General features: G+C 38.9%; 2 protein-coding genes across 2 annotated transcripts; both read left to right on the forward strand.

The window, feature by feature from the left end:
- Positions 1 to 1,484: 1,484 nt before the first annotated feature.
- On the forward strand, positions 1,485 to 9,002 carry LOC128354964 (CCN family member 5-like). The gene is made up of 5 exons (XM_053315087.1): positions 1,485 to 1,547; positions 3,803 to 4,019; positions 5,191 to 5,415; positions 5,811 to 6,100; positions 8,715 to 9,002. Exons 1-5 carry the CDS (start codon positions 1,485 to 1,487, stop codon positions 9,000 to 9,002), a joined length of 1,083 nt encoding a protein of 360 aa, XP_053171062.1.
- A 3,704-nt stretch (positions 9,003 to 12,706) lies between these two features.
- Positions 12,707 to 13,756, forward strand: LOC128354965 (P2Y purinoceptor 1-like). The gene has a single exon (XM_053315088.1). The coding sequence runs from the start codon at positions 12,707 to 12,709 to the stop codon at positions 13,754 to 13,756; it is 1,050 nt and encodes a 349-aa protein (XP_053171063.1).
- The last annotated feature ends 2,483 nt before the right edge of the window (positions 13,757 to 16,239 follow it).

The raw sequence follows: 16,239 nt of genomic DNA on the forward strand, positions 1-16,239 counted from the left end.
ATTCTTCTATGCTGCATACTTCCATTGATGTCTAAAAACTGTTGAAAGCATATCATTGACTGATAACGTAATCAAGATGGTGGAGTAGAACTTCCTCTGCTGAAAACTATCTTTGTTGCAGAAAACCTTTTGATAAGTCAGCTCAAATTGACACGTTAGCATATCGTAGCAGGAAAAGCACAGCTGTAGTTAATAATAGTGCTTATTCACAAGAGTATCAGTAGGTGGAGACAAATACCCATCTTTGTTTCTGCCAGTTTTACTGAAAATAAAAACAACTTCATGCACATCATGACATGTATTTGACTGTAAATGTAGACACACACATTAGTGGGCCTGAATGAAATCTGCAACAAATATTGATATTAACACTGAATGAAATGGTGTGAAAGCAGTTACTCTGCTCTCTTGAGTTTTCTGTTTTCTTTAAAACAACATTTATGTTGATGTTTATGCATATTTTGGCAACCAATCAGCAGAACAAACTGTAAAGACATCTTGGACATGTTATCACCTAAATGCTCACTAGCCAGATGCTATGCTTTGTCTGCCAGCTGTTTGGTGGTGGTGCAGGTAGTGTACATCTGTCTGCCGCTGCTGCTGCTGGAAACAAGGTTGATGAGAGCAGTGAAAGTGAACCAAAGTTGCAAGTCATAGAATGAAAATGAGCTGAAAGAAGCTAAAATGCTCTGTAGAGCTGAAGGGAACTGCAGATTTGGGTGATGATTCTTTGTAGGTTTAACCCTTTCTTATAACAAATAGTCTTATGATCCATTGCTAATATGAAAAATTTTGATTTGTGTAGCTTTACTGTTAAATACCATAAATGAGAGACTATTCAACTAACATTTGTCAAGTGGCCAGAGGCATATTATTGCTAATGGTGCTCTGAGTCTCATGCATTTGGAAATTAGATGCTGTTTCCTAAGATTTTGACTATAAGCTTTCATATGTGGACAAAGTCTATCTGTCAACTTCTTTTGGTGTTTTTCTGCCCCCCAGTGTTTAAAAGTCAATTGCTGCAGCTTTAAGCCATTTAAGCCTATTAGGGTTCCAATGGATATTTTGATAGAGAGATGATGTTAAACAAAGGAAAGCAAGACAAAGAAAAAAGAAATAGAAGGCACAACAATGTTAATGAACTTTCCAATAAAATAAAATCCATCTCTTGCCCACAAATGACCATGTTGGCTGACTAAGCTGATACTGCAGGTAAAAAGTGTCCAGGGCATTGTGTGGCAGTGGAAAAGATTCACTGTGGGAATGTGGAGATAGTCCTGGGAGTTTTCATTCTTCTCCTGTAACTATTTACTTTGCAGTCCACTGCCTATGACATCAGAACCTAGACTATATAAATGAATGGAGGGTAGGCAGCTTTAATAAATACATCTACGCTCCTCTAGAGGAGGGGAAGAAGAAGAAGAAGAAGAAGAAGAAGGGAGGAAGGCTAGAGGAAAAAAAGAAGAGCAAAGGGGACATTGGTGATGAAGATGGACAGAAGAGACTTCCAGCTGGTTTGCTCTGTGCTGCTGTGCATCATCACTCAGGTGAGACGTGCCAAAATAAAGCTGTAAAATGATTTATGTTAATATCTGTTGCATCAGTTAAAACATTACTGAAAGACATTATTTTAGCATTAAATCTGTAGAGTGACGTGGTGAACTATGGTGACCGTGATCTGCTCTTGCTTGTTGTACGTATCACAATGATGGCTGGCTTCATTTATATTTATTCTGATTATTGGAGGCAGAAATACAAAGTCATTAATCATCACACCATGAAGAGACTTACAACAGTAATATTCTAGGAGACAGGATGGGATTTCTAGCCTAGCTGTCCTAAACTATGTATATTCCCTTATGATACCAAGGCCTCTATGTTAATGAACCATACACTGCTAAACAGTGTTATTAATATTTTCTTGGTGCATACGAATATGCACCAAAGTTGGCTTAACTGAGAACCATGAAAGGTTCACTACAGGATATGTGTAGCTTAAGTAACTAGTTACTTAATATGGAAAACAGGTGCTGACTAGGTTAGCTAGTCATAAGAAGAAGCAGTTTGTTTTATAACTATTGGTCCTGTGAGTTACCATTTGTCAGTCAAGAGAAGCAATGTATTAAATTTAGGGCAATATAACATATGGTACAGATCATTATCTAAGAAGTATAGACCCTTATAATCCCAGTTGAGATCTCAAAGTATAAACTGGAAAACCTTTGAGATAAAAAAAAACGTTATCAAGATAAATCTTAGACTTGCAGCATGCAGCATTTTCTCTTTTTTTGCTATTTGGCACACAATGTTATTGATTCTAAGTGTATATAATGTTATAGTTCATGTTTTGTAACTTTTGATGCTAGACATACAGTTTGTTGTTGTCTTGTAATCCCATGCATGATAAATCCAGACTCGTCTCCCTGATAAATCCAGAGAGACAGTCAAATAAGCAGTCAGACAGAAGAATCTCTCCAAATGCAGTACTTATTCTCAGAGAACAAAGCATATTTGTGAATATTTATTTTGAATTGTGACTCATGTTTTCCTGTAATAACTGATAAATGAAAAGCTCACTTCGCATATAAAGACCAAAATAAGTTAATCAAATATCTGAAACCCTCTGTTTCTTAGGAAATGCCACATACTGGAAATGTGATGAGAGTTTTACATGGGGCTGCCCCTTGAAAACACCCTGGGGGCTCTTGTTCTCACTACCCACTCATACTAGTGTCAGACTTCCCCTTTCTGTTTGTCTGTTGTGTACGTGCTTGTTTTGTTGTGTTGCTTTTTTCTCTACAGTCCTCGGAATGGAAAACACTATAATGAAAGTGAAACACAAAGTCAAAACACTCAAACATGTGAGTGAATATGACCAATTTATAGCATTCCTGTCTTTTATTTGGTCTTTTTTTTTGCTACTTCAAGATTTTACAAATTCTATTTTCTTTAAGTCTTTTTTAAGTCTCGTAACCTTGTAACAACTGACACTAATGTCACATCTGTACAGAACACATGCAGAGGCTTACCCTCAACTAGATGTAAGCCTGAGAAGGGCTACAAGTTTGTAGTTGTGGTAATGACCTGTGGTGTGCTACCTCATAGGTGTGAGTGTGAGTAAGTAAGTAATGCATTTTTCTGGGGGCTCTGTCTGTTTGTGGTTAAATGTGCAAATGGAAGATAGCAGGGTTCAAGAGTTTCAACAGTACGAATATATCTTACTGTCGCACTTGAAGAATAGATACGGGTTCAATTGATGCAAGTTGAACATCAGTATAAGACGATCTGCCAAGATTTATAGTATTTCAGATGTTTCTTGCATTTGCAGCATATGAAGAGTACATTCAACCAAATTACAATAAAGCAATAGTGTCATGTGACCTGAATGGTATGGCCAAGCAAATAGTCTCAGTGATATATAGGTTGTTTGTTTTTTTTGATTTATCAAGCTGTTGATGTTTCCTCCTGTACAACAGATATGATTTGAAATGTGTATGTACTGCTCTAAACATTTAAATAAGTCAACAGCAACATGTTTTCCAGGAACAAATACATGGTTACTCAGTGTAACGAACAAACACATTCTTGCTCAGTGTACATCACAGACCTTGTTGTGAACAGTTTTCTTCATTAGAAAGTAGTTCCAGAGAAGATTGTTTATAATGTGGAGTGTGGATTATCTTTATGTAACATCTCTTAGTGCCAAATTCATTCCACCTTTGTTATAATACCAGATACAAGCTAATTTATCAGAAAGCACAACTGTGTGACAGCTGCAGATAATTTGTAACTCTCACTTTAGGTGTGGTGTCAGCTGTGTACCGGACCATGTCAGTGCCCACACACCATGCCACACTGCCCTGCCGGAGTTCCTCTCACACTAGACAGCTGTGGGTGCTGCCAGGTGTGTGCCAGACAGGAGGGGGAGGCCTGCACTGAACGGCTGCCCTGTGACACCCAACGAGGGCTGCAGTGTGACTACAGCGCCAGCTACCCTGGAGGACCAGGACAGTGTGTCGGTGCGAGCAGAACACTATTCTGTTTTTCAAACCTAAAACAGATTCATTTGGATTAGCGCTGCAAATACCTGGGGAGTACTCAGTATCTTCAGCTACTTAGAAAATGTAACAAATGAAAAATTGCAGGAAAATGTTACTTATATTGTAACATTAACATTGCTACAACTGCCACTGTTAATATTGCACCTATTTGTGAAGCCTTTAGATGCATTTCACATTCTTTATCAAAGTATGGAGTTGTTTGTGTTTCTGTTTGGACATTACATAGAACAAATACTGTTGTTCAAATTTGGCCATATTTCCTCTGACTGTATACTTATGGCTTCTACAGGTATAGATCATAGTTTGCAAAAGCAACATGTGACATTTTTGCCAGACGCAAGCATTGAGGTTTGTGGTAGATCCGTCTAGCATATCCTGCCTTTAAGGCCATGGTTGTAGTGTGTGAGAAAGCATGGGTTTGTCAAGGTGTTAATTCTCATGCATTGTGTGAAGTGTGTTAACCTCGATACCTATCACCTCGTGAACCTTGAGAACCTGGTGAATGAAGGTCTAGTCAAGTTTAAATGTAATACAATACCAGTAAGGACGTGTATCAAATCCCATCTTTGTTGAAATTTCAACATTGTGAAATGATGATGTGCTGGAACAAAAATTCAAAATATGGAAGCCACAACTTATTGTTCCTACCACCAACTACTGTATGTTTTATGTTACTGTGTTAATATAGCCTCAGCTACTGCCATCGTGCTACTGTGTTAACACTCTACAAGTAGTTGTGATGTTACAAAACTAGACTGTGTCATTCATCATGATAAGAATAGGAAGCATGTACTCACTAGCCTTCTTTACGCAATACTTTCCCATAATCAGTCATAAAGCATCCTGTTCACCATTTCAAAAGTGAACATTACTGAGCAGAAGGGGTTTCTCCAGAGAAATATGCCAGTACTGGCTGCAACAGTTACCTCTGATTTCTGACTACAGAGTTGATGCCTACATTTCCCGTAGTCCTATCAATAAATCTCATGTGTTTGGGAAGTAATTTGTCTGCACATGTTTCACATAACTCACCTCCAACTTGGCAGAGCAGTGCTGTAGTGAGCCTATGACTTATATATCCACTTAACACTCCTTCCCCTCCCTCTCTTCCTGCCAATGCCGCAATCAGGTCAGAATGAACTGGGCTGTGAGCTGAATGGCAGACGGTTGGAGGAGGGGCAGGTATTTCAACCTTCCTGTGCCCAGTTGTGCCATTGTCTGGGAGGAGGGGTGACCTGCGTACCCCTGTGTACTGATGATCTGCAGAGGCCTGCTGATAAGTGCCCAAACCCTCAGTTGGTGCGACTGCCAGGGCGCTGCTGTAAAGAGTGGGTGTGTGACGGCCTGGACAACAGTATTTCCTCAAGTCCATCGGCAGGTAATTAGGTTGATGATGTGAAAGACTACAAAAAAAGCTGGAAACAGAGTTCACCACATTATCGTAAGGTATTTTTGTCTCATCTCTGCCAGGGTGTGAGCATGAAGCATTTGGATGTGTTTCAGCTATTTCCTGTATGACTTCAAAGCTGCTGTTAATAATTCACGTCAGCAGTCAACAACGAGACTGGTTCATAGCATTTTTTGGTACCGACGAAATAAACAGATTTCAAGGGGTGTAGGAGGATAAAACATCTGTGTCAAACATCTGTGGACAGTATTCTTAACAAACTGACCTCAGCCAAGCAGCAGTTTACAATAGTTCAGACTGCATATGTCCTACATGTTCTGCCTCATGAGCTCCCATCAAAGCCATCCACTTCAAACAAGCATGCAGCAAATATTTTCCTCTCTGGCGTTCCTTTCCAGCAGAGCAGACACGTCAGGACTACAGGGGTGGGCTCTCTGGCCTGTCGCTCGGCCCCATCCCAAACTGTGTCGAGTGGCGCACTGAATGGAGCCCCTGCTCCCACAGCTGTGGCCCAGGTGTCTCCACCCGCAGCTCAAACAGGAACTGGGCTTGTCGTCTGCAGACTGAGACCAGACTGTGCCAGGTCAGGCCATGCCAGACTCTGCTACCGGGGCTCCGAAGACGGCAGCCGGTCAGTGCACACACAACATGCATTTATCCAGTCACAGTCCCAGTGGTGGTGATTTGCATTCATAACCTGCCACTTTGTACCATTGTAGCATCTATGTGGTTTACTTGAACTATATGGAATTCAAAAAATATAACATTATCAACATAAAAAGTACTGTTCAGGTCAAATTTGACCTGTTTTGACATGTGGCAGTTGTAAAAAAAAAAAAAAACCCAAATGTCTTTATCCTTATTATTTGATGACTATTACTAAAGTGGCCCAAAATGCACAAAAATTAAACTATTTTAAAATGTTATAATTTTGTATAGGGCTGTTATGGGTCAAATTTTACCCGTATCTATTGCCATGTCTTTTAGTGAAATGAATAGTTAATAGTTTGAATAAGATAGTAGTTATGAGGATTTCTTTTTATGATGTAGCAGTGAAGACTGATGGCTCTAATGGTTATACAATAAACCCCACACTTCCATAAAGTTCTGCTCATTTTCACTTTACATAAAATACATTTACATCATTATTGCTATGTTATATTTTCATGTCTTAGGTAAAATAGGACATGATATTGTGTGATAGTAGATGTTTTGGTGTAAAAGCTAAAAAAAAATACACACTCTCTGCTTTCTTAAACATGAATCAAGGTTTAATCACACATTTATTGATGCTTTCTAAACACATATGTGGTTCAACATTTGGTAAAGACACTTTTTATGAAGGGATTCTTAAACCTGGAACATACTGCAAGGGTGTAAAATATGGACAGCATGTAAGGGTTAAATAAAGTACACAGAACAAATAACTAGTGAAACAATCTTTTTTATAGTAGCTATAGTTACAATAACCACGAGACACTTTTAATGGCAGAGTTGTTATCAGGCGCTATCTTTTCCACAGCAGATAGCAAGAAAAGCACAGGGGAACTAATAACACTGATGATGGCTCTGTTCCATTCAAGTGTCACGCTAGTCAGCAAGTATGCACCACAACAGAGTCCTGGAACAAAACACCCAAACAGAGCAATGACTAATATTATTAATCATACCGGCACTTTATTTACCCATAATGTGTATGTGTATGTATGGGTGGCTCACTGGCATGCCTTACCATTTTAGGACACAAGTCACTTGTAGGAAGTTCCTGTTTACTAGAATAGACAAAGAGAAAGAATTGTTATTTTGTGTTGGGACATTTTCCTGATGGGTTTCTGTGGAATAATGTCAAGGTTATTGTCAAATCCTCTGCTAGCTAGTTAGCATAGCAGCAAAGAGCTATAGCCTATCTCAACACTACGTCTAGGCTGAATGCTAAGTTTAAAAAGTAGTAGTAGTAGTGTTACTGTAATATTGTTTGTAAGATAATTCAAGCTGGGCAAATATTCCTAAGAGTGATGTGTGTGTGTGACAGAAATACTATGCTAGGTTAGCTTAATCGATACAACATGGTTGAAGTCAGGCTAACTGAAGGTGATGTTGCATGTTGGAAAAGCAGATACAATCATGTGGGTTTAATATATTGTTTAATAAAACTGTCACTGTCAGCGTCCATACCGTCTTAAAATCTCATACATACACTGTAAAATTTCTAAAACATATTTTTCAATATTTTCCAAGTTTCTCCTGCTCAAGACAAGATGGACATGTATTGTAACTTTGGTGACAAATACAATACAATGACATTACCATTAATAACATCCATGTTAACTTGATCAACAGGCTAATGACCTATATTTGGACCTATATTTAGTTGTTTATTGATTATTTCTCACCCAACAAACACACTACAAGAAACAATATTTTTTGGGGGATTGGGATTGGGGAAAAAATATTAAGTTAATAGGACATACAGTCTTGTGTGGGAAAAGTCATACTAGGTTCATGTTTTTAGAGGGGCGACTAAAGGAAGTAATCTGCATCACAAACCTAAGGTTCCCACCTGTGAGGTCTGCAGTTGAATTTGCATTTGATTTTGACTTGGTACCAATATATAATATTTATTGTTGCAATTTTATTTCCATGACTCATGACAAGAATGGATCAAATGATAACGGGACTAGATCAAAATCTCATATATGATTGGATGGTGTAAAGTAGTCCATACTAGTGTCTATAATGTGAATTCCTGGATATTAAACATTCATCTGTAATTTTCTGTAGTAGTCCCAGTCATATTTGTTGTTAAAGTGTACTGAAGTAGCATCACATGACATAGTTAAGCCAAGTTTGAGGTCATTAATAGGTCATTAATTCAATTGGAAGAACAATACTTTTCACTCATACCACTGGATGTTTGATTTGAAAGAGAACTTATTTTAATTTTAAATATAAATATTGTAATAATCTGCTACCTCACTTTGGTTGGTAAATGTGGGGTTTTTCTAATTATGTTGGGGCTGAACTCAGGGGCTCTGCTGTAAACGCTCCCTGAGGACATAATTAAAACTGTTTGCACCAATTCATCTTAAAAGAGCAATGGCCAATGGGGAAATGCCAACAGTCACCAATGGTGTAACTTTATCACTCAGTCATCAAAAAATGTACCAGCCCACAAATGGTGACTACTGATGCAACAAGTGTATATGTCAACAATATAATAGTATGCCTGTCACTGCTTATTTCAGGGGTCTGGGATGTGCGAGAGCAGCTACAGTTCACCTCTGTCCGTTCAGCTTGAACATCAAGGCTGTTGGACCACCAGAGCCTACCGCCTTAAGTTCTGTGCCTTGACTTGTCCAGAGGGACGCTGCTGCAGCCCCTCCCATTCTAGAACAGTGTGGATGGTATTCCGCTGCCCCCAGGGCAGTATCACCCACCAGCAGGTGATGATGATTGAGTCCTGCTCCTGCAGCAGCTCCAACTGCCAGCAGTACCCAGTGACACCTAGCCGGACCCTCCTGCCCTGGCTGTGAGGTGTGACCACACCTTTGAGAAAGACAGGCAGGTCCTGTCTGTGAGGAAATTAGAGGATGAAAATGAATGGACACACAAGAATGTGTCAATGCAGAAAGTTGAGCCAGTGCTCCAAACTTATGGAAATGCTATCATCAGGATGTGAAACTTAACTTTGGAACAAAACTCATGAGATTTCAGATTGTATATTGTGTACAAAATGTGCATTCATATTTGAAAATATGTACTAATAGTTGTGCAATCTATATCCAGATTTAAAACAATTCACATTTCATATTAACATTGCAGTGTTTTCTACAAACTTTAATATAAACATATATAACCATTTGAATCCTGTCCACTCTTCGACAAACTCTTTCTGAAACAGGCTGTTTTAGCTGTTGTCTCTTTAAGGCCCATCTGCTGATGAACCTTCTCTATTCTGATTGGCCAGCTTCAGGAAGCGTTTTTCTCTCAGTTGTTTTAAATGGAAACTTCTGAAATACATCCGTACAAGTTCGAGCCCAGTATGCAAGTGAGACAATGTGAACAACACATGGAACAACCTTAACAACAAAGGTTATAGAATCAACATGGACATCTGAAACCATAACACTGTAAAACATAACAGACATTTACATAAAGCATGATATGTCCTCTTTAAAATGTGGTTTGTGTCCATCCCTGAACTGGGGGGGAATTAACATGCTTAAGTGCCAGTCATAGAAAAATATGGCATCAGTAACTATGAAAACAGCCATAGGTTTCTGAATAAATGTATTGGATTCTGGAGATGAATATGTTTGCATAATAAATATTTTCTTATTAACAATGGATATGTGTAGTGTGAAAGGGATCACTACACACTCATAGGGAATTGTCACTAGCTCTGCAGTTCAGACTTTTTAGTGTCTACAAGCTCATTGCTTTGCTTTCATGGTTGCAACTTTACACTTTTGATCTCACCATGCTCATCAACCTCATATCCGGCAGCGACAGCAGACAGTTGTTTTACATCAAAAGACTTTGATAAGCCTACTCTACCTACACTACCTGCCCAGCACAAAACAAAAGACAGATGAAGAAACCAAAATGGAGCGAATAACAACTCGAGAGATTATTCTCAGAATTGATGGAAACCAAAAGAGCGGTACTGTGAAAGAAGAGTGACTCATTCATCTTGTCACCTGTAGTGCAACTCCAAATGAACACTAATGATACTCTGTGTCTGCTGAATGTGTAAATAACTGTGTAAAAAACTGTTTATTATCACATTAGCTACAACAACCTGTATAGGATGATAACGCAATGGTGTTAAGTTAAAGTCCAACTGATATTAAATTGCATGTTCTTTGTAAAACACAGTGGAGAAATGTATATTTTACCAGTTTTGGTCTTGTGATAGCAGCCCTCAGTCTGTGCATTAAACGACAGAATGCTGAATACTGAGAAATTGTTTTTATATAGTCAATCCAAACATTTCATTTTATTTGCATAAAGCCATAAAGAGTTAAAAAAAAAAAAAAAGAAAAAGAAAAAAGCCCCGATTTTGAACCCCAACCTGTCTCCTTATCTAACGTATAGTAACAAAAAGAGGGACTTTGGCACTAAAAAGAGTGTAATGTTGAAACATAGAAGCCTTGATTTGACTAATTTGAACAGCTGAAGCTTCATATTAGCTTCAGATCAACTTTCAAATACATTTTTACACAGAAAGAAGACTGTGGATTTTGTCCTCCATCACTTCCATTGTAACAGCATATTTCAGTTGACATTTGGGCTCCTGACTGTTGCGGACAGACTTGAAACATTGTGAACCCATCCTTTAACTTTACTGTAGCTTTCAGATGTGGTTTCTGCTGGGTGTCACTGTTCTTTCCTGCAAATGTTTGTAAGGTTTAGAGTCAAACCGCAACTACTGCACCTTTTCCTGGATAAACATCTCAAGAGGCAGCGCTCAGACTCACAGCACCACATTGCAGATTGCAAACCTAAGTTTACCAAAGACTAGACAAAATATTTGAAATGCCTGAAGACTGACTGCTTTGAGTGGAGACATAGGAGTTATATCAATCAATATTTATTTAAATAGCGCCGAAAGTCAGCAAAAGCTATCTCAAGGCAGGTCTAGACCGTACTGTTTAATTTATATGGACCTCATCACACAATTCATACATTGTTTTTCTATTATACAAATTCAAAAAATCTTACAGCACTTTGTCAAATCTGCATGTGTATTAGCCTGCTCAGTATTTCTTTGTAGCTTGAATGGTAACATGCAGTTGATGATCAATGGTCGTAATGTCACATTTACAAGCTACAGGCTGGAACATAATTTTATAATTCATCATTTTATCATATTTATAATCATTAAGAAATTATTTGCAGAACATAATTGTAATTGAAGGGATGCAAGTTAGGTAAATCAGTACCTTCCTGTACCAGTAAATTAGTAAGTCAGATAAGTAATGATAATCTCATGTGTGAAGAAATAATTAATGATGAACACTTATTTTTAGATAGATAGATAGATAGATAGATAGATAGATAGATAGATAGATAGATAGACCTTAATATATGAGGCCACATCACACATATGTAAGTTGCATTCTGGACCACAATTGGCTCCAAACTGGTCATGATGTCACAAGTCCTGCTTGTAGCTACACAACCACTCCTCGTCTCACATGTAAGTGGAGCACAGAGAAGCTTTCCTCCTTCAGCATTTGGATTTGAAAGCAAACTCTGCAGAGAGAGACAGAGAGAAGAACACTCAACTGAAGTGATATTAAACAAAACACATTTTTAGTGGCAGTGGACTTTATACAAACACCTGCCAGACATCGCTGGTTTTAGACTAGTGCACAGTTCTCTACCTGTTACACTCTACTTCTTTAACAACACCAAATATGATAAAATGATACTAATGATACTACTTTTCTTTTTTTTATGCTCCACAGTAAGACCGTTGGGTCATGGAGCAACATGTAGAGGTCTGCACGACCAATTTGACTACACAAATAAATAAATACAAAAAAACGGGCTTTCAGAGATGTACTGTATTCCAGTCAATAAACATATCATTTGTGTGAGTGTGGGTTTTTGTTATATATGCATGTTCAATTTTCAAAAAACTTAAAATGCAAAAATGTTCCTTTAGCCAAACAGATGAATACATTTGAATAAAATGAGACTCATTCATGGTTTGTCACGGATGTATAGTCCAACTGAACAGCTTAAAACTGGCATTCGGGTTTAAACGGGGTTGGCACACATTCCACATTGTTGTAAAAAGTTACACAATCAATGTTGGCTGAGACAGAGGGCGTGTGTAAGTGTCTGAACATGCAGGGTTGATTGCTAAGACATTGTTTTATTATTTATATCAACTTAGCTAGTTTGATAGTTTGTAGAACTGTTTGCTGAGCGCGCGGCGTGTCTTGTCAGGCAGGAATGGCGCAGCCTACATTGTTTTACAGTAATACTTCCTTTAATTTGTAATTGTCTGGTGTTGGTGTTTTTTCCTTGTTCAAACATGTATACGTCTCCACGTGCGCCACACCAGTCTGGCAAGTGGGCGGAGGTTTTCTTGGTTTCATTATTCACTTTTCACGACGCACAAGTGGTTCCCACAGGAGATGTTTGGTGTGAGCGAGCGAGACACTGGCTGCTGTTTTGTTTTCTCTGAATAAATCATTCTGAAACAAAAACCGATTTAAACACAATGGAACCTGAAGAGATGTCTGCAAATATCACAGGGGAAGACTACAACTGCAGCTCCATCAATCTGAGTTTTACGCACAGCTTCCTGCCGCCTGTATTCATCACTGTGTTCGTGGTCGGGATGGTGTCCAATATCTGGGGGCTGAGAAGCGTGTACACCAGCTGGAAAAACATCGGAAACATTAACATCTTCATGCTCAACCTCGGGGTGGCAGACCTGCTGTACCTGTTCACCTTGCCGTTCCTCGTGTACTATTACTCGGGTAACAGCCACTGGCAGTTCGGCCAGCCTTTCTGCAAGGTGACCCGCTTCTGTTTCAACCTCAACCTTTATGGCAGCATCGGCTTCCTCACCTGCATCAGCATCTACAGGTACCTGGGCATCGTGCACCCCATGAAAGTGATGGGGAAAATCACCAGCTGCCACTCTCTGGCTATAAGCGCCCTGGTCTGGATTGTGGTCATTATTCAGATCCTCCCTGATATGTTCTTTGAAAAGAATGATCTAAAGTATAAACCGTACTCGTGTTTTGACACAACTTCCGACGACAGGATCAGAGAATACCTGCCTTACAGCATCGCATGGACCGTCATAGGGTTTGCTGTTCCTCTGGTAATCATTCTGCTGTGTTATGGACACGTTGTTGTGGTTCTTGCCACAAAAGCCAACATTAACCCTCTGCTGAAGCAGCGCTGTTTGAAACTGGTCGTGATTCTGGTGATACTGTTCTCCATCTGTTTCATCCCTTATCACGTGTTTCGAAATGTTAATATGAAAACCAGGATTTCGAAACTAGATGGAGTTTGCCACCCCAGCTTCCGTAACATTTATATAGCGCATCAGGTCGGCAGATGCCTGGCGTGCCTGAACAGCGCAATAAACCCGCTCATTTATATAGTTGGAAATGATGAGTTCCTCATGAGGCTTCATCATCTCAGTAAGCGTGCCAGGATGTCTGTGGTGGTCCTGACAGGCGCAGTCCTTTACCGCAAGACAGTGGATTTGGATTCACCTACAGACACTGGCGTCACCTCGGACCTGATGAAATGATAAGACATACTTCCGTGAGACCGAATTCCTGTACCGCCATAATTCCACAATTCCTGGACTGCTAAACGTGTTATCCAGTGGTGTTATCAGTCATCACATCAGTGTCAGCGCAGAGAACTCTGAACTGAACATTCATATAAAAGACAAGACTGACATGACTTCAGATCTATCATCTCATTTGCTGCACTGATTTATGGCTTCAAGTATTCAGTATTGCACGAAGATGCTGTTAATGTTTTGCACTGTCTGTGTTCACACGTGCTTCAAAGTGGATGCTTAAGCAATGCCATGGATTATGATATGTGATATATTGCACTACCTTTGCACTGTTACAGTTGAAGTATTTGACATATACTTGGCGCTGGTTTGTATTTTCCATGTAGTGTGTAGGCTTAAGTTACACTTAATCCTCCAAATACTTGGAACAGAAGCACTTATTTTACTCATCAGTCAGTGTCATCTTTGTAAACTCTGGGATCTGCAGTCTGAAGTGATGTTGAAAGAAGAATTCAAACCCACACTGATAAAATACTTCAAGTAAAAAAACTTGATCAAAACTTTGACTTTTAAAAAAAGAGAGAAAAAATGTACTTAAGTATAACAACTCAATGTATTCATTATGCAGAGTACCTCCATTCAGTGTCAAATTTTGCATCATAACCCTTACTGTCCTATGCAGGCCTCAGCTACTTGCATTTATGTGACTCAAAGTCTGTTATCAGCTTCAAATGTGCAATTTTACTTCTTTTTTTTTTTAAACAGGGCTTTTTAAAAATGAAGGCTCATTTGATGTGAATAATGCATTCAAGCTTTATGAATATATATATGTGTGTGTGTGTGTGTGTGTGTGTGTGTATGTGTGTGTGTGTGTGTGTGCGTGCGTGCATGTGTATATTTTTTTATGCGACTGTCATTGCCAGCAACTGTGAGTTTGCAACAAGCTCATAACCAATAAATAACAAAAAAAATGCAACAACTATCACTTATTAGTCTTTTTTTTTTACTGAAGTCAAACCATAACACTTACCTTTATTACTTTGAAGGGGTCTATTAATAGCTCACGAGTGTTGAGTAAACTCTTAACCCTTTAAGGAGAACGAGACAGAAGCACACTTTGACCCTCATATGAGTCGGAACACTGTTACAACACATGATGAAGGGTTACAGCCAAGTATGGTAGCTCATTTTTGCTCGTAAGCACCAGAATTATTGGTATGTTGGCAGCGAGTGAGAAACATCAACAAGTTCATGAGAAAACCTCTTAAATCTCTTAAATACTGAAATTGTTTTGTGTGTTAAGTCTTAATGTGCAAAGTACTTCCAATTCAAATATATGTAATGAAGGGGTGTGGGGTGCGGGTGGGGCTGGGGGGTGGAGGGTGGAGTGTAAAGTAGCAAGTAAAGTACTTCATAGTTGTTCATGATTAATTTGAATGATGAATTTATGTTTACAGAGTCAATTTGTTACACATACTTTCCTCTGCTGGTGTAAAGACGATTAGTATTAAGAACTACACTTGCAACAAAACACACACATCCAGTCAAGTAGAGATTACAGGTGTATTATCTGTAATGCTGGTGTGGGTATAAAAGACAAAGTGACAAAACATTATATATTTCCCCATGCTGCTGTTTTACACTGTGTGTTTTTTCCTGTGGTACAGTGTGGCACTGTACTGACTGATGTGTCATTAATACTATGTTTATATCTCTGTGTCAGTGGAAAGTCCCATAAGTAAATTATGTGGTAAATGCAAAATACAGCTGCACCTATTGTCTAGTGGTTTTCAGTTTTGCTTTCAAAATGTGACCAGACACCTGAGCAGATAGTTTGACTAAAGATACAGATGAGGATCTACAGAGAGGTAATATTAATGAATGCCGTTTGCTCAGCTACGCATGAGTTATTTATCTGTTCTGTGCTAACTTCACAGATCACTGCAAGAATTTCAGGCAGCTGAAACTCTCTGTGCCCGTCTTCATGAACAATCTCTGCACTTCTGGTTTCTCTCTAAAGTTTACAAAGAAATTCAGACACAGATATGTCATCCATGGTTTGAGGAAGGGTGTTAACAACTGACATGCTGACGTAGCTCAGGGATTTAACCATGTTACTTCTCTGTTACTGCAATAGACCAGTACTTTCTGAATGGAATTATAAAACCACAATCAAAAACTTTCAACTTGTCAGGAAATGAATCTGCTATGACTAAATGCAAAAAAAAAAAAAAACCCAACCCAGGCCTTGATATGGATGCAGTCCTGTGTCCCACTGTGAGTTAAAATTCAAATGACTACATGATAACTGTTTTGAGATACTGTGTCATTACACGAGCTGTCATGAGCTGTTGAAGATTCTTTGGAACTGTGACATTAAAGAAGCCTGTCCTTTTTAGTTGTAATTAGGCAGCACAATCATGGAGGAAGTCAGAGGCATTTCCCGAAAGTCTGATACCCTGGGAGCATTTCACTAAATCATTTAT

The sequence above is a fragment of the Scomber japonicus genome, chromosome 3 (assembly GCF_027409825.1).
Source record: "Scomber japonicus isolate fScoJap1 chromosome 3, fScoJap1.pri, whole genome shotgun sequence".
NCBI classification, from domain to species: Eukaryota; Metazoa; Chordata; class Actinopteri; order Scombriformes; family Scombridae; genus Scomber; species Scomber japonicus.